The 20,136-nt window shown below is 49.1% G+C and overlaps 8 protein-coding genes across 8 annotated transcripts; 5 read left to right on the forward strand and 3 right to left on the reverse strand.

Annotated features, from left to right (window-relative positions):
* Window positions 1-849: 849 nt before the first annotated feature.
* kgd1 (alpha-ketoglutarate dehydrogenase KGD1) lies at window positions 850-4,205 on the forward strand (the record flags this gene model as incomplete). Its single annotated transcript, XM_056924702.1, has 3 exons — window positions 850-1,011; window positions 1,182-3,226; window positions 3,293-4,205. The coding sequence occupies 3 exons, from the start codon at window positions 850-852 to the stop codon at window positions 4,203-4,205; spliced, it is 3,120 nt and encodes a 1,039-aa protein (XP_056777428.1).
* Window positions 4,206-4,896: 691 nt separating this feature from the next.
* Window positions 4,897-7,023, forward strand: N7478_008489 (putative PHD finger domain protein (Ing1); the record flags this gene model as incomplete). The annotated part of the gene is made up of 5 exons (XM_056924703.1): window positions 4,897-5,292; window positions 5,382-6,034; window positions 6,091-6,299; window positions 6,362-6,859; window positions 6,965-7,023. 5 exons carry the CDS (start codon window positions 4,897-4,899, stop codon window positions 7,021-7,023), a joined length of 1,815 nt encoding a protein of 604 aa, XP_056777429.1.
* A 598-nt stretch (window positions 7,024-7,621) lies between these two features.
* Window positions 7,622-8,401, forward strand: N7478_008490 (alpha/beta fold hydrolase; the record flags this gene model as incomplete). Its single annotated transcript, XM_056924704.1, has 1 exon — window positions 7,622-8,401. One exon carries the CDS (start codon window positions 7,622-7,624, stop codon window positions 8,399-8,401), a length of 780 nt encoding a protein of 259 aa, XP_056777430.1.
* A 362-nt stretch (window positions 8,402-8,763) lies between these two features.
* pre2 (proteasome core particle subunit beta 5) lies at window positions 8,764-10,114 on the forward strand (the record flags this gene model as incomplete). Its single annotated transcript, XM_056924705.1, has 6 exons — window positions 8,764-8,895; window positions 9,083-9,190; window positions 9,272-9,427; window positions 9,487-9,535; window positions 9,602-9,711; window positions 9,779-10,114. 6 exons carry the CDS (start codon window positions 8,764-8,766, stop codon window positions 10,112-10,114), a joined length of 891 nt encoding a protein of 296 aa, XP_056777431.1.
* A 343-nt stretch (window positions 10,115-10,457) lies between these two features.
* On the reverse strand, window positions 10,458-12,587 carry N7478_008492 (arylsulfotransferase; the record flags this gene model as incomplete). The annotated part of the gene is made up of 2 exons (XM_056924706.1): window positions 10,458-11,717; window positions 11,838-12,587. 2 exons carry the CDS (start codon window positions 12,585-12,587, stop codon window positions 10,458-10,460), a joined length of 2,010 nt encoding a protein of 669 aa, XP_056777432.1.
* Window positions 12,588-13,977: 1,390 nt separating this feature from the next.
* On the reverse strand, window positions 13,978-14,955 carry N7478_008493 (Eisosome component PIL1/LSP1 family protein; the record flags this gene model as incomplete). Its single annotated transcript, XM_056924707.1, has 2 exons — window positions 13,978-14,373; window positions 14,452-14,955. The coding sequence occupies 2 exons, from the start codon at window positions 14,953-14,955 to the stop codon at window positions 13,978-13,980; spliced, it is 900 nt and encodes a 299-aa protein (XP_056777433.1).
* A 972-nt stretch (window positions 14,956-15,927) lies between these two features.
* On the reverse strand, window positions 15,928-17,921 carry N7478_008494 (uncharacterized protein; the record flags this gene model as incomplete). Its single annotated transcript, XM_056924708.1, has 3 exons — window positions 15,928-17,478; window positions 17,549-17,809; window positions 17,886-17,921. The coding sequence occupies 3 exons, from the start codon at window positions 17,919-17,921 to the stop codon at window positions 15,928-15,930; spliced, it is 1,848 nt and encodes a 615-aa protein (XP_056777434.1).
* A 992-nt stretch (window positions 17,922-18,913) lies between these two features.
* Window positions 18,914-19,924, forward strand: N7478_008495 (uncharacterized protein; the record flags this gene model as incomplete). The annotated part of the gene is made up of 1 exon (XM_056924709.1): window positions 18,914-19,924. The coding sequence occupies one exon, from the start codon at window positions 18,914-18,916 to the stop codon at window positions 19,922-19,924; it is 1,011 nt and encodes a 336-aa protein (XP_056777435.1).
* Between the last annotated feature and the right edge of the window lie 212 nt (window positions 19,925-20,136).

Here is a 20,136-nt window from a genome sequence, read left to right on the forward strand (position 1 = left end):
AGAATTTTGACATTGTCCTGTTAAGAAGTGACCCCTTCGTCTCTTAATAACATATTCAACTTAACAACTAAATTTAACAATCCTAGCTGCCCGGTTTATACCAACTTATTTTCTCGCTTCCCTCTTGACATGCTCTATACACTGACTCATATCAATGTACACGCAATTGAGAAGCGAATGCACTTCTATACCTCCCATTGTAGATATCCATAAAATGCTAGATGCCTCTAAGAATAGATACAATTTCAAGTGCTCAAGTGCTCAAGTGCTATGTCATTGTCAACTCGCAGCCTCTAATTGGGCCGACATCACCCGAGAAGCACCGAAATGCTTAGCCGGCAGTGACCCGGTGTGGCTAGTTTCTGGGCCGCAATCCGGCAACTGCGCGTCGACGTAACGTAAAATCGGCAATGTCTCGGGCTGACTCAGCGCACCAGCCTCATTCCAAGTTGTGCAGGTTCCTCCCAAGTTGACAATCTCCTTCCGATCTAAACCTTTTTACCCCAGTTTTCATTCCAGCAGATTTTCTGCTTTCTGATGAGTTCCGTTTTTATACAGGTGCTACGGCAACACTAGTCGACACCTGACTTCGCGCGATTTAATCATTACCCGTACGTGTTGGAGCTTCTTCCCCAGTTCCCTTCCTTTGCCCCGTCGGTACGCTCGGCAGAGAAACAACAGCCTGGCAACTTGGGGCTGACCTCCGCATGACCTGGCTAATTTTTGTTTAGACTGTCTTGTTTTCAGCTGGTTAAGTCTGTGACTTTAGCTGCCTATTTTATCCCACTTATTTCCCTTTCTTTGAACTGTTTCGGTCTCGTCGTCTGAATCGACGGAAAAAATCCCGCAATGTTCAGGAATACCGCCTTGAAGGCCTCTCGGAGGTCCTTCCACCTCGGATCAAGCGCTCGTTTTGCCTCGAAGAACCCTGGCTTCAGCCTTGCTGCTCGTCGCCCTCTTGCTGTCGTGAACTCCCGGCAATATGCTTCGGAGGCGACAAAACCTGGTGTGGTAAGCTACATCCCATCTTGAAACCTGAGGAAAAACAAGAAGAGAAGAAGAGAAAAATGAGTAGAAAAAAAATCAATCGCTTGCGATCTGAATAAAAAACCATGCGCCTTGGACGCGCAAATACGATCACTTAACTAACGCGATGGCGCTTTCGTTTCCCCCTTGAATAGGACCCCAGCGATTCTTTCCTCTCCGGCAACACTGCCAACTACATCGATGAGATGTACATGGCATGGAAGCAGGATCCCTCCAGCGTCCACATCTCATGGCAGACATACTTCAAGAACATGGAGGAGGGCACTATGCCCATGTCTCAAGCCTTCACTCCTCCCCCTACCCTCGTCCCTACCCCTACCGGCGGTGTTCCACAGGATATGCCCGGTGCCGGTCTTGCCGGTGGCGCCGATGTTACCAACCACTTGAAGGTTCAGCTTCTGTGCCGTGCCTACCAAGCCCGTGGTCACCACAAGGCCAAGATCGATCCCCTCGGCATCCGCGGAGAGGCTGAGGCTTTCGGCTACGACAAGCCCAAGGAGCTGGAGCTGGAGCACTATGGTTTCACTGAGCGTGACTTGGATCAGGAGTTCGCCCTTGGACCCGGTATTCTGCCTCGCTTCGTCACTGCGGAGCGCAAGAAGATGACTCTGCGCGAGATTATTGACGCCTGCGAGAAGATCTACTGTGGCTCCTACGGTGTCGAGTATATCCACATTCCTGACCGCAAGCCTTGCGAGTGGATTCGTGACCGCTTCGAGATCCCCCAGCCCTTCCAGTACTCTGTTGATGACAAGCGTCGCATTCTCGACCGTTTGATCTGGAGTTCCAGCTTCGAGTCCTTCCTGGCTACCAAGTTCCCTAACGACAAGCGTTTCGGTCTAGAGGGTTGTGAGACCCTTGTGCCTGGTATGAAGGCTCTCATTGATCGTAGTGTTGACTACGGTATCAAGGATATTGTCATTGGTATGCCTCACCGTGGTCGTCTGAACGTTCTGTCCAACGTCGTTCGCAAGCCCAATGAGTCCATCTTCAGTGAGTTTGCTGGTTCCACCGAGCCTTCCGATGAGGGCTCCGGTGATGTCAAGTACCACTTGGGCATGAACTTCGAGCGTCCTACTCCCTCTGGCAAGCGCGTGCAGCTTTCTCTGGTTGCCAATCCCTCTCACTTGGAGGCTGAGGACCCCGTTGTCCTGGGCAAGGCTCGTGCCATCCAGCACTACAACAATGATGAGACTGAGTTCAACACTGCTATGGGTGTTCTGCTCCACGGTGATGCTGCTTTCGCCGCCCAGGGTGTCGTCTACGAGACCATGGGATTCCAGTCTCTCCCCGCCTACTCCACCGGTGGTACCATCCACATCGTCGTGAACAACCAGATTGGTTTCACTACTGACCCCCGTTTTGCCCGTTCCACCCCTTACTGTTCGGACATTGCTAAGTCTATCGACGCTCCCGTGTTCCACGTGAACGCTGATGATGTCGAGGCTGTCAACTACGTTTGCCAGGCCGCCGCTGACTGGCGTGCCGAGTTCAAGCGTGACGTCGTAATTGACCTCGTTTGCTACCGTAAGCAGGGTCACAACGAGACTGATCAGCCCTCGTTCACCCAGCCCCGTATGTACAAGCGCATTGCTGAGCAGAAGGCCCAGCTTGACAAGTACGAGGAGAAGCTCATTGCCGAGGGTTCCTTCACCAAGGAGGACATTGACGAGCACAAGAAGTGGGTTTGGGGCATGCTGAACGACAGCTTCGACCGCAGCAAGGACTACCAGCCTACCGGCAAGGAGTGGCTGACCTCCGCCTGGAACAACTTCAAGTCCCCCAAGGAGCTCGCCACTGAGGTCCTGCCTCATCTTGAGACTGCCGTCGGTGCCAACTCCCTGAAGGCCGTTGCCGACAAGATCAGCGGTAGCGGCGCCCCCGATGGCTTCACTCTGCACAAGAACCTCAAGCGTATTTTGGCCAACCGTAAGAAGGCCGTTGAGGAGGGCAAGGGTATTGACTGGGCTACTGCTGAGGCTCTTGCTTTCGGTACCCTTGTTGACGAGGGCTACCACGTCCGTGTCTCCGGACAGGATGTTGAGCGTGGTACCTTCTCTCAGCGTCACGCTGTCCTTCACGACCAGGAGAACGAGACTGTCTACACTCCCCTGCAGGACATTAGCTCCAAGCAGGGCAGCTTCGTTATCTCCAACTCCTCCCTCAGTGAGTTTGGCTGGTAAGTTATCACTAAATACTCTTATACTTTTCTTCGAATTCTTGACACTAACTCTGTCTTCTTTAGTCTCGGTTTCGAGTACGGTTACTCTCTGACCTCACCCGAGGCTTTGGTTATGTGGGAGGCCCAGTTCGGTGACTTCGCCAACAATGCTCAATGTATCATTGATCAGTTCATCGCTGCCGGTGAATCCAAGTGGCTCCAGCGCTCCGGTCTGGTTGTCTCATTGCCCCACGGTTACGATGGACAGGGTCCTGAGCACTCTTCTGGTCGTATGGAGCGTTGGTTGCAGCTTTGCAACGAGGAGCCTCGTGTCTTCCCCTCGGCCGACAAGCTGGACCGTCAGCACCAGGACTGCAACATGCAGATCGCATACATGACCGAGCCCTCTAACTTGTTCCACATTCTCCGTCGCCAGATTCACCGCCAGTTCCGCAAGCCTCTGGTCATCTTCTTCTCTAAGTCTCTGCTGCGTCACCCCATTGCTCGCTCTGATCTCGAGTCCTTCACCGGTGAATCCCACTTCCAGTGGATCATCCGTGACCCCGAGCACGGTAAGGCTATTGACGAGCCCGAGAAGATCGAGCGTGTCATTATGTGCTCTGGCCAGGTCTACGCCGCCCTGATCAAGCACCGTGAGGCCAACGGCCTTCGCAACACTGCCATCACTCGTGTTGAGCAGCTGCACCCCTTCCCTTGGGCCCAATTGAAGGAGAACCTTGACAGCTACCCCAACGCCAAGGACATCGTTTGGTGCCAGGAGGAACCTTTGAACGCCGGCCCCTGGTCTTACGCCCAGCCCCGTCTTGAGACCATGCTGAACTCCACCGAGCATCACAACCGCCGCCACGTCCTGTACGCTGGTCGCGCACCCTCCGCCTCCGTGGCCACTGGTCTTAAGGCCGTCCACTTGAAGGAGGAGCAGGAGTTCCTGGAGGATGCTTTCTCCATTCACCAGGAGCGCCTCAAGGGCGAGTAAATGCATTTCTTTCGTCTCAATGATTCTGGTTTGCGCCAGGCATAGCGGAGAAAGTTACGTGGTTTGTGTTTCCTATGTTAATTGGCCCCTTTGGGAGCTAGCGTCTAATTTCCTTTGTAACACCCTTATTTTGCATGAGTTGTCTCTGTTTGCGACTTCGGTGTATACGACCTGTCTTTACTATTGCTAGAGATTTAGGCTCGTTTATACCTAGAATCATGTCTTTGTAAAATACAAATTTCATTTGGTTGTGGCATTTGACAATGGTGTTTCTCTTTTAAAAATATCTTCTTAATCCGTTGGTCTCTATGTGTAACAATGTCCAGCTTAATTACCCATTTATACCTGTAACTTTCATTCTAGAAACATATCAAGTCCTAAAAATGACGTCAATAAACACCGGAAAATTGATAATGACTAATCATAGTTGATGCCCGATACCGCTGGCAACAAACTCACCTGATCCGATGCGCTCTTCTCCGCACGGAAACTTCCCAAGCTCTGACCCTCCTACTCGTCTCATATCGTGATACATGAGGTGCAGCAGGATATAAATGGTGAAAGTCTTTCTTTCTTGGTCATTGGTATCCTTTAGCCACGTCTTTGATTTCATTGCACAAGACTAAAAGCACCAAAAGGAAAGCTGCTCCAACCTGTCAGTATCTCCAGACTAACTACAACATTTACCACCATGTCTGCCGTCACATCGTCAACGGTAAATCCCCAAATCCAGGGAACCCGTCAATCAGCTCGCCAAACCCGTACCAACCCATCCCGAACATCCAAAACTGCTGGTCGATCTTCCTTTGGCTATGGCCGCGGCTCAACCGTCGAGACCCCCTCTACTCCCCCTGTTCCTCATGGCTTCTACCCTGCTCTCACACATTTTACCGACGCGATAACTGCTCTTCCTCGAGAGTTCCGTCGACACAATTCTTTGCTGAAAGAGGTAGACGCTAAAGCGTGGGCATTGGAAGAAAATCTGCTCCAACTACTTGAACTCTCATCTACCTCACAACCTGTTCCCCATCCTACGCACCCGGCGCCAATAGTCGGTGGGGTGATACGAGATGATGTCTTCCCACAGGTACGCATAACTTATCAGTCTTCATCACTTAATGATAATCTCGGGCCAAAGAATTTGTAACTGATTTGCATTTTTCTTGCTCTCTCCAGGACCTCTCCCAGACACCCGAATCATCCGAAAGTCAAAACCGGCGTCTTCTTTTCCAGCGTGTTCGCCAGAGCCTTTCCGATCTTATGATGACTGCCGACGAGAAAAACCATGTAATATCGAACGCAAACGAGGAATTGGACCGCCAGGTCGTGCGCCTGGACAATGTTTTCCCGTTTATCGCGGGTGAAATCAGCGAAGAGGCACGTCTTGGTAGTGACACGCACTGGGCGTACTACTCCAACAAAAACGCTGTCAAGACGACGGCTAATGAACGCCCACGCCGGGAAGCTGTGTCGCATAGGCAGGACCTTGCACACGCTCTTCACGAGACTGAAGCTGCGAGCCGCAGTGATGTACGGCGCGAAGCTGTCAAAGAAAACCGTAAACAGCGTCGTGGCGCAAATGCGGATGCGGACTATGAGGATTCCCGCGGAGCTCGGAAGACAACTACTGCCAAGTCTCGTGGAGATAATGCGGGGACTGAACAGGGCACAACTGCTAAGCGCCGCAAGGTGGAACGGCCGCCTGCTGCGGATATGGCGACACCAATGGAGCGCTCTGCTAGTGGTGCTATTAGCCAGAGAACCAATAAAGATGGTACAGAGAAGAAGCGCAGAGCTCCAAATGCTGCTACCACTGCAGCTCGGAAAAAGTATGCTTCCCTCCTTGTATATTCTGTCCCTGCATCTTTTGCTAACTACTTCACAGAACTAACAACGTTGCGTCCAATGCCGGATCGCCTGTCATGGCTCCATCCCCTCTTATCGGAACCTTCAATGCCCCACGTGGAGCTGCAAGTCCCGGGCCTAGTGCAGCGCGACCTCAATCTTCTCGAACTCAACAGGCTGTTGGACAAGCGAATAATTCTCGACAAAGACCTTCGTCGTCTGCTTCTAATAGAATTGGCCAGGCGCCTGGTACGTTTCTCGTTTTCTTTAAGACTGCGTTGCATTTCTCTAATATTTTATTCTTGTTCTAGCCAAAGCTGCCGACCCCAGATCAACACCCCGCGACGGGCCCCTCAAAACAGAAGCCAACAACGCCGAAACAACCCGCGACTACGAAGGCGATGTCGCGCGTGCATCTACAACAACAGGAGCTAAACGCGACGAACCGGATGCTCGACCTGCCGATATCCATGAAGCGGAACCAGCCAAAGGACGATCATCCAAAACTTCAACTCCTCTTCTACCCCCGCTCGCCGAACCTGTGCAGTCTCGTTCCCGACCAACGCGGAGTACGGACCCTGCGCCGAATAAGCGCAATGCGAAGAAAACTGCTGTTGCGCTTCCTGTCATTCCGTCCGACGATGAATCCATCCACGAAGGCGACGACGAGGACGAAGAGGGCGAGCCTCGATACTGTTATTGTAACGAGATTAGTTTCGGAGAGATGGTTGCTTGCGATAATGATGCTTGCCCGCGCGAGTGGTTCCATCTGTCTTGTGTGGGATTGACGAAACCCCCAGGAAAGAATGGTGAGTCTCACATGCCGTCCTTCGCTCTTTCACCTTGTGCTTTTGCTTTTGCTTCTTTTTTTTTAACTGTTAAGTTGGATTTTATTTTGCTAATATTTCGTATAGTCAAATGGTATTGCAACGAATGCAAAGAAAACATGCGTCGAGGTCGCAATGGCCGATAGATTTTTGGCAAACGAGAAGGAAAAGAAACAGACAAGAATCTGGATATAATTTGTCGTCATTAATTGAGATCATGATCATTTTGTTGGCGTTTGTTTCGTTCACTACGCCTCCCTGTTAGGGCAAGGCTGATAGTAGGCAATGAGTATGGAGTGGAACGATCTATATACACTGAATGAATTCGAAAGATTGATTGCATTCCACATATGAGTTTATTTGCGTAGCTTTCTTGAGATTTCAGTTGAAACCTTGAGCCCGTTTGGTATTGGGGAGAAGATCGATTTCAATGCTACTAGTAGAGCTTATCGCCCCCACTATAAGGAGCCGGAGTCATCGACGCTTTTTCTCTTCGTATTTCCCTCTATGCCTTCTTCGCCTGAGAATTACTCAAACAACAACACAATACTCCATACATACCCTTCTAGACAACTATTGGAACACCTGGGTATCTACAGAGGCAGTGGGGATACTCTGGCTAGTCTACAATCTCGGTACTAGCTCTATATAGCTAGCTTAAAATAACTTTGGAGTCTACCCTGTCAACAACTCTCCCTCCTTAACAAACCATCTGAATGACATCACCTGAACATTTCATACAAGATGGAGCCAGATTATCCAGTCCCTCACTCAAGCTGGAATAACGAGGGGTCTTCCACCATCGTCCTTATTCACGGGGCATGCACATCTAGAGTCTGGTGGGACATCACAATTCCCCACCTCCCACCAAGCTATCATATCCTAGCCCCCGATCTACCGGGTCACGGCGAAGCATCTCAAGAAGAGTACTCAGTCCAGTCAGCCGCAGACTCAGTCGCTCAATTAATCACCGATAAGGCAATCAACTCTAAAGCACACATAATAGGACACAGCCTAGGTGCAGACGTTGCCATCCACTTTGCCAACGCTTATCCAGACCTAATCAACTCAATCTTTGTCTCAGGCTTTGGATCAATACCCCAGGGATCATTAACTTCCGTCGTTCCATACGCAGTATGGACGATGCAACGTATTGAGAACCTTATCCCAAAACCTGCGATTCGGTGGGCGATGGATGGGACAGATTTGCCTGCCACAAGTCCGAGTTCTCTAGATCTTTGTCGGCGGGTTATGGCGCCAAGGGCTGGATGGCCGGAGCCATGGCCTGCTAGGACTTTGATAGTTGTTGCTGGGAAGGGTGGATTGATTCCTAGTGCTGATAATCCGAAGGTTGCGCTGAGGCTGGTGGAGACTGGGCGGAGAAGAAATTCAGAGACGGTTGCTTATGTTCATCCGAAGATGAGACATCCTTGGAATCGACAGGATCCGCGTCTTTTTGCTGATGCCGCAGTTGCTTGGATTGAGAGCAAGGCCTTGCCTGATGGCTTTGAGAAACTTGCATGAATATCATGTTATCCCGCTTCGGAAGAGTAGTATGTGCGTTATGGATAAGAGTATTGGATCTCGAGGGCTATCACAAATATATATGTTAAAATTCATTGAACTGCCAATACTTGGAAGTAAAACCTATTTAAATTTGAAAATAGCTTTTTAAAAATTTCCTTCCCCATTTCTTTCAAGCAATTAATGTGAAATTATATCTGCTGGCCCATTCTGTACCTACAGATGCACGTGACCACAGGCGCCCGAGTGACGCGGAATCCAAGCTCTAGCCCGGAGCTGCCTCATCATCATCACTTCAGCTTGCTATTCCATCCACACCTCCACCTCCATTTACCTTCAAGTCCTCTCAATATTAGAACATCATGGACAAGCTCGTTGCTCAGTATTCGCGCCCACAGCACCAGAACGAGCTCTACTCGGAGCAAGAGCAACAGGACCTCACACAGAGCCTCCCTCCGCTCTCCCTCAAGTTCAGCCTCCCTCCTGTCGACAACGTAAGTGCTGGCAGAAGAAATCAGGAAATTTGCTTCCTTGGGAATTGTGGAACCATCCCCTTTGGGGTTCATCTTCCCCCTTCTATGGATCATCAGCAACCGCGAAGCAACCGACCTTCCATCAGAGGACTGTCCTTTCATGAATACAAGAATCGCAGCTAACGCCATGCCGACTTCATTTATTTAGCGCGCATCCTTCCTCCGTGCTATGACCGATGACCACTCCAACCCCAGCTGTCCTATCAAGCTCGCTCATGGAACAACAACTCTGGCTTTCCGATTCCAGGGCGGCATCGTACGTTTCATCCAAAGCGATATACTCCGAACCAAGTTCATAATGTGAACTCAAAGTATGCTGACGTCGGATGACTTTCAGATTGTGTGCACCGACTCTCGAGCAACGGCCGGAAACTGGATCGCCAGTCAGACAGTAAAGAAGGTTATTCCTGTGTCACGATTAAGCCGTGGCGAAGACAAGCCCTCTAATGATCCTACCCCGGGTCTCTTGGGAACCATGGCTGGTGGTGCGGCGGTAAGTGATCAGAGAATTCAATGCTGAATAATTAGCATGAATACTGATGAATTGAATAGGATTGTCAATATTGGTTGCGTTATTTGAGTCAGCAGTGCACTCTGCATGGTATGTTTGCTACACTGGGAGATTTTAACAGAGAAAAAAGCTCGGCCAAGTAACTAACAGAAATAGAAATCCGACACAAGCGCCGTATCACCGTTGCTGCAGCATCCAAGATCCTCGCCAACTTGACTTATGCTTACAAGGGCTACGGCCTCAGTATGGGAACTATGCTGTGTGGTGTACGTGATCACCATGCCTGGATTAGTTGAAGTATTTAACTTCGAAACTAACATATCTACTTGACAGGTGACTCCCCAAGAAGGACCGGCTTTATACTACATCGATTCCGACGGCACCCGCTTGCCCGGTAACCTGTTCTGTGTTGGATCCGGTCAGACATTCGCCTATGGTGTGCTGGACTCAAACTACCGCTACGATTTGAGCGAGGAGGAAGCCCTGGCTCTTGGCCGTCGTGCTATCTTGGCTGCTATGCACCGTGATGCCTACTCTGGTGGTTTCATCAACTGCTACCACGTTAAGGAGGAAGGATGGGTTCACCACGGCTTCGATGATATGAACCCCATTTTCTGGAAGACTAAGCTGGATCATGGCGAATTCTCAAATGTTACATCGGAGCTGTAATTGGGTTTCACGCGATGGTGCATGAATGTATTAATCTGACACTAGGATCAACATGATTTCTTATCTATATGCCACTTGAAATGATATGTGTAGCTCGTTTGGTCTTTGCCCTATGTAGAGATTCCAGAAGTGTCGATGTAAAGCTTGATTTGGGATTGTATAGGAGAGTGTGGGTGAAGAGCGAAGGAGTCTTCACACTTATGGTAAGAGATCCCAAACATACTAAGAACTAGAGAAAGATTGAGAAATATGGATAACATGATCATATCTGTGGGGTATCTATTACTAAGATAGCATGCATATATACAAATTTATGTGCCGTCGAGACGCTTTTATGCAAATCTCAACGGCCTTGAGAAACAAGGCGCTGAATTTCTTCCTCTCTTGATGATCGGTGGTGATCAGCAAAAGAATGCCTGGCCTCATCATGATCGCTATACTCATCATCTGAGCCAAGGGCAAACCCTTCAGCTTCCAGCGCAAAATCTTCTGCGTCCAACCGGTTGTAGTCCTTGCTACGATACCACCAAAAGATGCCGGCAGCTAAGCCCACCGCGAAAGAAATACTGAGCCCAGTTGCTAATAGGGCAACTCTTGTCTTCGACAATCTGGCTGCCTCTTTCTTTTTTCTTTCCTGAGCTACCAATCTTTCTGCAGCAAGGATGCCAGAAAACGTCGAGTTGGACTCATCGTAGACATCAACGGCGACATCCAATTCCATTGTACTCAGATCCACGAGTTCACTGGATCGAAGAACCCTTCCCTTCATATCCAAGGCTTCAGCCCATAAATATCCCCATTTGACTTCCTTCTCTCCTTTTTTTTCTTCGATCACCAGCTTGGTTTCGAATCCTGTCCGTCGTGACCTTCCCACCACATCACCTTTCATTTTATTATTCAATACTGTTCCCTCTGGAAATCCACGCACAACCCATTCTGACACCTCCGTTGCTCCATTCCAACTGACATAGGCGAGTAATTTCCCGTCAGAGCTCCTCTTCGGTGCAATTGCGGGATCCCACCAGGGAATTCCAACCCAATCCATCTTATAAGCGCGGTAATTATCCAGCGCGTCAGGAATATCCCGACTATGCCATGGCGAGAACTGCACATCTATGACAGTTTCTCCATCTGGAGTATGTTCTGTAAATGAAGGGCACCGACCCCATCCAATGAATACATTCCCGAGACTTTTCTCGGTAGCTCCTCCAAGCGGTTGAACACTTCCTTGGCTCTGGGATTGAAGTCGAATCGGATGCTGAAATTCATGCAGTAGCTGGACTGTGGGTGGGGAAGCTGTCTCATTGATAGCGATGTGCAGACCGCGGGAGCAATCGTCGCCACATTCACCATGACTGGTTTCTTTGACATGATTGTCGAATAGAGTCATTTGAGTCTCGTCGGTTCCAGGTACAAAGCGCGGATGATGTTGCCAGGCCATTGTGAGAATTGGTTCTGCATACTCCGATCCATTGGCAGCTGTCAGTTCGGTAAAATTGTTGTGCGGTCCCCCAAGGGTCCATATGATATCGCCAGTTTGGCCGTCGATGAGTAAAATAGAATGTGTGTGGCGGATTGAGATGAGATAGTTTCCTGCTTTGGTCTAAAGAGCAACGGATATTTACGTTATTATTGCAGTCCATAGTTGAAAGTCAAAGCATGGATGGCAAAACTTCGACTCGAAGGTCTTGTTCCTGTCTTGTAAAGGTTCCAGATCTCTTACCTTCTCAATGCTGTTAAGATGATACGCATCCCAGCCAGGTCCATGTGGTTCAAATGATTCCATAGGATTGATATGGTCCAATGCGCGCCAATCAAACAAAACCTCGTTCGTATCGAGTTTGATCTCTTGAAATGCAGCATCAAGAATATCAAGCCCATCGGGAATTCCCCATGAACTGTCATAGTCTTTACCCGATATCAGACGTCTATCAACGCCTGTTACCAACGCAGTGCCATTTCCAGTGAATGCAAACTCATGTAAGTCACTATGGACCCGTAGATTTTGTGCCCAAACCTTATACACAAGTTGATACGTCTCATCAAATGCAAGACCATACCCATCACCAATACCATCTCCCTTCTGTCCCTCCCAGAATGTAAGGTACTTTTTCCCCAGGTTCTCTTGGACACGGTTTCCAAAGACATTCTCGAACGAACGGTTCATATAAACAGCAGAGAGATCCTTCGCATCGAGTATAAGCGGCGACGAAAGGGGGATCGAGTCATTACCGTCATGTTTAATAAAAATATGCGAGCCTGCTGAGGATATAGCGTCGAAATTCCATGTATTCGCTTGCAGGATAGGTGCAAATTCGCTGCTGGACTGGAACTCTAAATGTGGCCTATGCCCCAAATCCCCATCATTATAGCCGTCGTAATCTGTAGATACGAAATCGGAGTATACTGTCCGTGCGAGGGAAAGTGACAACGCAAGTGTGGTGGTGCACCAAGTCCAGTTGGAATGGACCATGGTATTGATGGGTGTGCTACCCGCTGCACGGGGGCGTACTTTTTAAGCTCAGGCTGCAGATAAGGATCGTGCCAGTGTCTAAACGCGACGATATCGTATAATGCTTGGCAGGGACGGAATCATCCGCCGCGACACAGATGTGACAGGCGGCTTGAATAGTGTAGCTCAGTGGATATCGAAAGATGACATTGAAAGAAGCAGAAAGCACGCGATTTGGAGCCCATTATAGGGCTTGTCTGGCGAAGGGGGGATGATCATAACCTCTTTTTCTTATGGTGTCTAGCGTGGCTTTTAGACCAATGGGTGGGTGCTTGCTAAAAGTCCTTTCGAGAGCGGACGTATTCGCTTGCGTACGCATCGGAAATTAGCGGGAAATTGGAGCTTTTATTTTATTTTATTTCGATGTGCCAGAACCGTCATGACGACGCTGTATTTCCAAAGTTTGTGTGGGAGAGCTGAGAGGTAAATACGGGGTCAGCCAGGGGTATGGGGCCTGTCTTGCCGTCTTGCTTGTCTCGAGGGGAGCTGAAACCGTGAAAAATGAGGCTCTACTTTAAAAATCCTTTACATTGTTTATACCGTGGACTGTATCATCCATCTCGGCAGTGTCGTGGGTAGGTGGCGGTTTATACTTCCTGGGGCTTTCAATAACTGCCGAATGGTACGTTAGTAGCATTGTTACTAGTCTGTAGATGCCGAGTACATGGTAGTGTTGACCAGTCATGGCTCTTGAACCTCCCAGATCAGAGATGTAATATTTCACTGTATCTTTACGCGCGGGCTGTGGTGGGGCGGAGTGGGGAGCCAAGACGAATACCGCGCCAGACTTGGCTTAGGGCACCCCCGAATGACTAGCATCTTGCACTCGCGTCTCAAACAGCACCTAGCCAAGGCTGGGGTTTCAACGTAATGGAGCTTCTTTTATGGAGTATAAAATGGATATAGTACATATACTATATGTCTGCCGTGACTCGTGAACATGCGGAGCCTTGCGTACCCAGATTTCGTACATCTTATCTCGCATACACTGGTGCACAAAACCTCGAATTATGCACCAGTTAGATTGACAGATAACGGGACAAGCCGCGTGCTACATACGCATGTCGGCAAAAGCTGCACGTAACTTCCCTGGTCAGCAAGATCAACTTCAAAACAAGAAGCTAATATTCTCATGAGTATTGTATAAATACATTAATTTCAAATACTTATATTCGCAACCTAACACGACCCTGGAATATCCAACGCCTTAATTACACCTGGGCACAGCAGTGTATCCCATGGGAAACCAATTTGATCCAACCCAAACGATAAAGTGTACACATGAACATAGCTCCAATATACTAATTCTCTCCACCGAAAGAGACCGAATCCAGGTATCATCATTCGCTTCTTACGAGGCCAGAGCAGCAGGCTGCTCCCGCTCCATCTCAGAGGTGGCATCCTCCGGAGGTCCGGTGGTGTCAACTCCATTGGCACCGTTAGTCAAGACGGAATCAGTATCAGCGTGTACGTTGCTCACACCATGGCCATTCCCATGGGATTCGACAGATGCAATGGGCTGAACGCTGGGTCGCCACGCACGGAGGTCAGTCTCCGCATCCTCAAGGACCTGGCGCGCCTCAAGCTCGTGATCGTAAGCATGACGCGAATCGCCGGGAACGACAGGCTCATCATCAATGTAGTTAAGAAGACGGCGGGCATGGCGAGCCAGGATAATCTGCTTCTCAGCACGCTCGATAACAGCCGCGGTATGGATATCAAAGGCCTCCTTGAGCTTTGTACGGGTCTGCAGTGAAGTATGAGCGAATGAACCAAAGTTTCAATAATGATCAGTGTCCTTTAACCAGAGGGGATATATACATACCGTGTTCGACAGCTGCGCTTCAGCAACTAGATTCTGCGCTTCGGCTCTGACGAGCTCATGCTCCAGCGTCGTGATTCGTGTACTATTGGGCTCCTTGTACTTGAGCTTTGAAATATCATCCGTGACCTTCTGCCTCTGGTCTCGACTCGGCTGCACCGAAGCTTCCATATTACGGATATGTTTCAGCACACCACGGTAATCTTCCAAGTTTTGCGCGAAGGCATCTTCCTGCTCGCCGATCTCAGCTAGCATCACGCCGAGCTTGTCGGAGATGTCAGAAATGGCATCATCTTCAGTTGACTCGCCCCACTCCGAGAGCTGGGCAGCAATGGAGCTACGCTCGCGACCTGCTGTCTCATGGGCACCGATGGCGTTGTTCTCCGACTTTATGAGGCGGGAGAGGCGCTTGCTTAGTTCGGGTTGTTGCAAGCCGCGGAAGGTAGCGATGCTGAACTTGTGTCTACTGCCGGCCGATTCGCGGTCGCGACGGGAGCGAATAGACATGTTACGGTTCCTTTAGAGAATATTAGTGGATATGAGGGGAAAGAAGAAAGGGAATTTAAGAAATACATGCATCTTGACCGTTGGGATTTGATTTCGATTAGAAGTAAAGAAGTAATGATTTTGCGGATAGAAGGGTGTATAGTGGTAAGGTTAAATCAAGATCTCCGAAGACTTGCAAGAAAGAGATTACCAGTGCAAGTTATAAAGCTCAAGGCAGCGCCTTCCCATAGATGACGATGTGCCCAACCCTAATGTTCGTGTCGTAGTGCACTAGGAAATGCAGTCCCGGTGGCTGACGTCATGACGGGAGGGGCGGATGGTGAGCTCATGCACCATTCCGATTGCAGTCGAGTGCATGACCTACAATATGCCAGGTGTTTGAGCCAGAGTCTGGTTTGAGCGGACAATTGACGAACTGGAGGTGTCGTGACAAGTCTAAAGATCCGGACCCTGGTTCTATTAGATCGAGATGATCGTCAGTTCCCCACCGTGCGGATGTCTGTGGAGATCTACACCTCCAGCAAAGTCTACTCTACACGGGCTACTTTTACGCATTTTACTTTTTTTTATAGAAGTTCGACAGTAGATAATCCTCTTTATGGCTTACGCTCAATACACTTATGGTTTCCTTTCGATTTGTAACTCTTTATGCTTGAAGTTCCGTTGAATATACAAGGCTCGAATTATATGGGTCAGCCAAAAAAGTCAATGATATCAAAGTCATGATCAGTAGTGTAGTGTCGTCGGCGGGGAAGTTGCCAAAGATGAATTCTGTTTGTTTTATTATACACCACAGAAGAAAACATAAGGAAACCGTACATCAGACCCAAATCTCCGTAACCACAACCAACAAACACCAGAAGCAGACCGCGGAGTCTGCAGTGTGCTAAGAACGCATAGTTAACCCGACCGAAGAAAAAGCGCCTTCCAACAAGCCAGAAAAGAAAGTAGAAACATAATTAAAGAACTAAACTAGGACATGTCATCGACATCCGGGTGGTGTGAGTGCTCATTATCCGAGGCATGGAAGGCGTCACCAAACGCGGAGTTCTCGAGATCGGGAAGATCAAGCCCATCATTTTGTTCAGAGTAAGCTGCCAACGCATCACCCGCACTGTCAATATTGGTGAAGTCAAAACCAGCACCCTCCAAGCTGGTTTCTACGGGTCCGGGCACGGTACCCTTAGCCTCATTATTCACCATCACCCAGTCCCCATTTTCACCGTTGGCTCCACCACCAAGCTGATCACCGAGGTCCATGTCCACATCACCCGGAATATCAGCACCAGGAATGGGATGTACCGCAGCTCCATTGCCTGCAGTAGCTGGGCTGCCAAACTGGTTCAGAAGCTCATCGGCTGCCTGATCTAAAATCATATCATTGGCAAAAGATACTGGCTCTTCCTTTTGCTCTGGCTCAATCTTTTCCAGAAGACCACCCTTTTCGACGCATGATACCTTGGGTTCTGGCATTATTTGTCTCTTCCAAGCTGATTCGACTTCGCGAACGACATCGTCAACCTTGTACTTGGCCTTGTCTTCTAGATAATCCGCCTGTGGACCCTCCTCATCTTCCGAGGGAATAATGATACGGCCTTCCAACCTCCAAACTTCGGCACCTGTATCTGTGGGGTTGGCAGCAGCTTCCCTCAATCGCAATTCAGAGTCCCTGAAAAGTGAACTGCTTCGGTTGAATTGTTCCATCCGAAGTGCGTGCTGCTTCTTAAGATTCTCAATCTCAGCGGTCGTATCGGCTACCTTTTTGTTAACCCGAGCCGCGAACTCCTCTGCCTTGGCCGGTTCCAACTTGGTGGCCTCTGGTGCCTCCTCATCATCCTGTCCTTCACCAGTGGGCGCATCAAAAACACCGGTAGTCAATGACTCCAGCTCTCCTTTTCGGCCCAAGCCAAGTGAAACAGGTGTGATCTGAGAAATAGCAAATGGAGAAGCAAATATCTCTTCCATCCACTCGTGGTTCTGCACGTAGCGCATCTTGCTCACTTCTCTTGGGTTCAAGCTATCCATCATATCACCAGTCGACATGTCCTCATCCTCCATCGCGAAATCAGCAGTGGCGGCAGTTATTGAGTTGGAAGGAGGGCGATGTGCGCGCGGGGGTTTGACTGGAGTCGTGCCCGCGGGTCCTTGAGGAGGATAGAATCCAGGTCTGGCTTGAGGAGCGCCAGCATTTCCATACGCTTGTGGGTTCATTTGTGGGGGGAAGGGCACGGTCGGCCAGCTATTTCGGTCGTGAAGCATAAATTCCTTGCGGCTCAGTTGACCCTGGCTTTGTAAGAAGCGACGGTTGCCCAGCATGCTCTGTACTTGGGGTGTTATCTGGATTCGCGGAACAGGAACGTGATCATTAGTAGGTGCTCGGGAATAATGCACGATCCACAATGCCGGGTCAGGTTGAGGGCCGTTGGTTTTGGAGGAAATAATGCGGTAACGTTTGCGGGAGTGGGTAGCCACGTTCTCGTTTGGAGGGTGGAAGCCACTTCGGTGGACATGCATTTCAACAGTCTGCGCAACATGTTAGTTCTCATCATTATCAACGCCGCGGGTTTCATGTATGGAAAAAGGCATCACGTACATAACCTCGTGATTCAAAGCTGAAGGCCTGTTCGGGGTCAGCCCAAACATAACCGTCGCTAGCGAAGTTTGTTCCAAGATGCCCCAAAGGCTGCCATGTCAACATCACGGTGCCATCCGGTGGGCCATCCAGAAAAGTCCAATGCACGGGCTTCGACTGGCAGACCCGGGGTGCGCTTATCAAGTATTCGACTGCCGTCTCCGATGGCATCATATGAATGTTCGGGTACCGTTGATGCGATACCAGATGCATATGAGGCAGCTATTCGTAATCATTGTCAATATCATTTTCGAGAAATATAGGCGTATCGGATGGAAGTTCGGGAGGGAGGTCCTACCAGCTGCCCAGGCATGCGATTTGCCGGGTCGTCCATCTTGGCCATACCCACTCTTAGAAAACCAATTCAAAAGAAAAAATAATTGCACAAGATTCTCCAGGGCTCTGTGGGTGGCCAATGGATACGTATGCGATGAGGGAGTAGGGCGGCGGGACTTGGTCAGAGAGCGGTTGGAGCTCCTGGTAACGCGACGCGGGAGATTTTTGAATGCGGTCCGGTGCCGCACAACGACCAAAGATGCATCCAAACTGTAAGGCATCAAAGGATGAAATTAAGGCATCTACGCTATTTAAGTTAACTAGTTAACTTAGTTAATAGTTACCTCGCATGAATGTAGCCTACTTAAGCCATATAACCCACATGGTGACTCTAAACGCATAATTGACTTCTAATTGGCGTGAAAGAGAGATAATAATAGTATTACTGACTTATTGGTGAGTTTAATGGTGGTTTTGAGGAGTCATAGTATTTAGTGTACACCCATCCATAGGTAACTACTGCCCAGTGGCATCATTAGCATTTGAAGTCAATACTAACCGCATAACTGTTCCTTCTTTATCAAGGATCCTTACTATTATCTACATATCAAAAGTTTACAAATTTGACAAAAAGTGTATATAATTGGGGGCTACAAAATGCATTGGTAATGGCTGAATAATTATTAACACCATCGCCATAACTATGTACGAGTCATGGGCATGATCATTAGCCTATCAGGTAGTCCCCGATAGCCCAGGTGCCATCTCCCCCGCTTATCAAAGTCTCCGTGCCGTCAGACATTATTTCGGGGTTGCCGAATTAGTGTCCGACGGTATAGCTAACACGCAATTCTATCCATATATGTCCATGGAAGATTAATAATGTTTACAAAGCGTCTTGGGAGCTAAGCATACCTTGGCAATCACGTAGTTGCCTTAAGAGGTCAATAATAGCTTTATCTCCCTTCGTTCTCTTCTTTTCCTCCATTCTTTTAAGTCATCAATCGCAGACTCGGCAGAATATAGGTACTCATTCAATTGATTAGTATAATGGCATCAAATCCATCTGTATTTTTCGTTGGGGCTGGGTATATAGGCCTCAATGTTCTTGATCAACTTCTTGATGCGAAGTACCGAGTAACGGTCCTGACTCGACGCACCGAGCAAGCCTCGGAGCTGGAGAAACGTGGTGTCAACCCAATTATTGGTTCGTTGAGTGACTTGGATCTGCTCACAACCCAAGCTGCAAAGCATCCAATCATCATCAACACGGCATCTTGCGAGGATTTGCCCAGCGTGCTGGCGATATTAGCTGGAGTGAGGCAACGAGTTTCTGAAAATCTTCCGGCTACCTATCTTCACACTAGCGGAACAGGGATACTCGAGGATGGTGCAGGTGGGATGTACAAAGGCGACAGGATATATGGCGATGCCACTCGAGAGGACATCGATTCTATTCCCGCTTCATCAATGCATCGTCATGTCGATATCCCTATCAATGAGGCCGCACAAGAATTTGGAGATCGAGCGAAAATCGCTGTGATTATTCCACCATTTGTATATGGATACAACTCCGCTCACAAGCGACATTCAATGGCAAACCCTGCCTTTACGCGATTCGCATTGAAACATGGCTTTTCTGGACATGTGGGCGAGGGCCGGAATATCTGGAGTGTGGTCCACGTCAAAGATTTAGCGCGTGCCTTTTTGACGGTTTTGAAATACGTCGAGACTGTCTCACCTGCGGTACTTTTGGAGAACCTTTGGTTCTTTGCTGAGAACGGATCTGAGGTGGCCATGATTGAGTGTGCGAAGCATATTGGCGAGGCCTTATTTGACGCTGGTAAAATCCAAAGCTCTGCCGTGAGGTCCTTTACCGAGTCTGAATGTGTTGATGTCTTCGGCCCCTTCACCAAAAGAGGACTTGGTTGCAATTCCAGGAGTCGTGCGGAAAGGCTAAGAGCTCTGGGTTGGGAGGCCACGGAAAAGGATGTCTGGACTAGTCTCAGGGAGGATGAGATTCCAGGACTACTGGCGGAATTGGAGGTCACATCATCGTAGTCAGCGCTGTTAATTGATTCTGTCTTCAAGTTTTTATCAACTGAGTTTTGTATGTGATCCGTAACATTTGAATGTAGCATTGTAACGCAGAAGAGCCGAAGCAGAACTTTACAAGCTTGCGGGCTCCACTTTTCAGTGTCCATGCTTCCCCCGCATGAACCGATTCCATTGGTTTCTCAGGCCCCGGGGCTTGGATTTTCTGGTGCTTCTGC

This window comes from Penicillium angulare (assembly GCF_028827245.1).
Source record: "Penicillium angulare strain IBT 27051 chromosome Unknown utg000005l_segment0_segment0, whole genome shotgun sequence".
Classification (NCBI taxonomy): domain Eukaryota; kingdom Fungi; phylum Ascomycota; class Eurotiomycetes; order Eurotiales; family Aspergillaceae; genus Penicillium; species Penicillium angulare.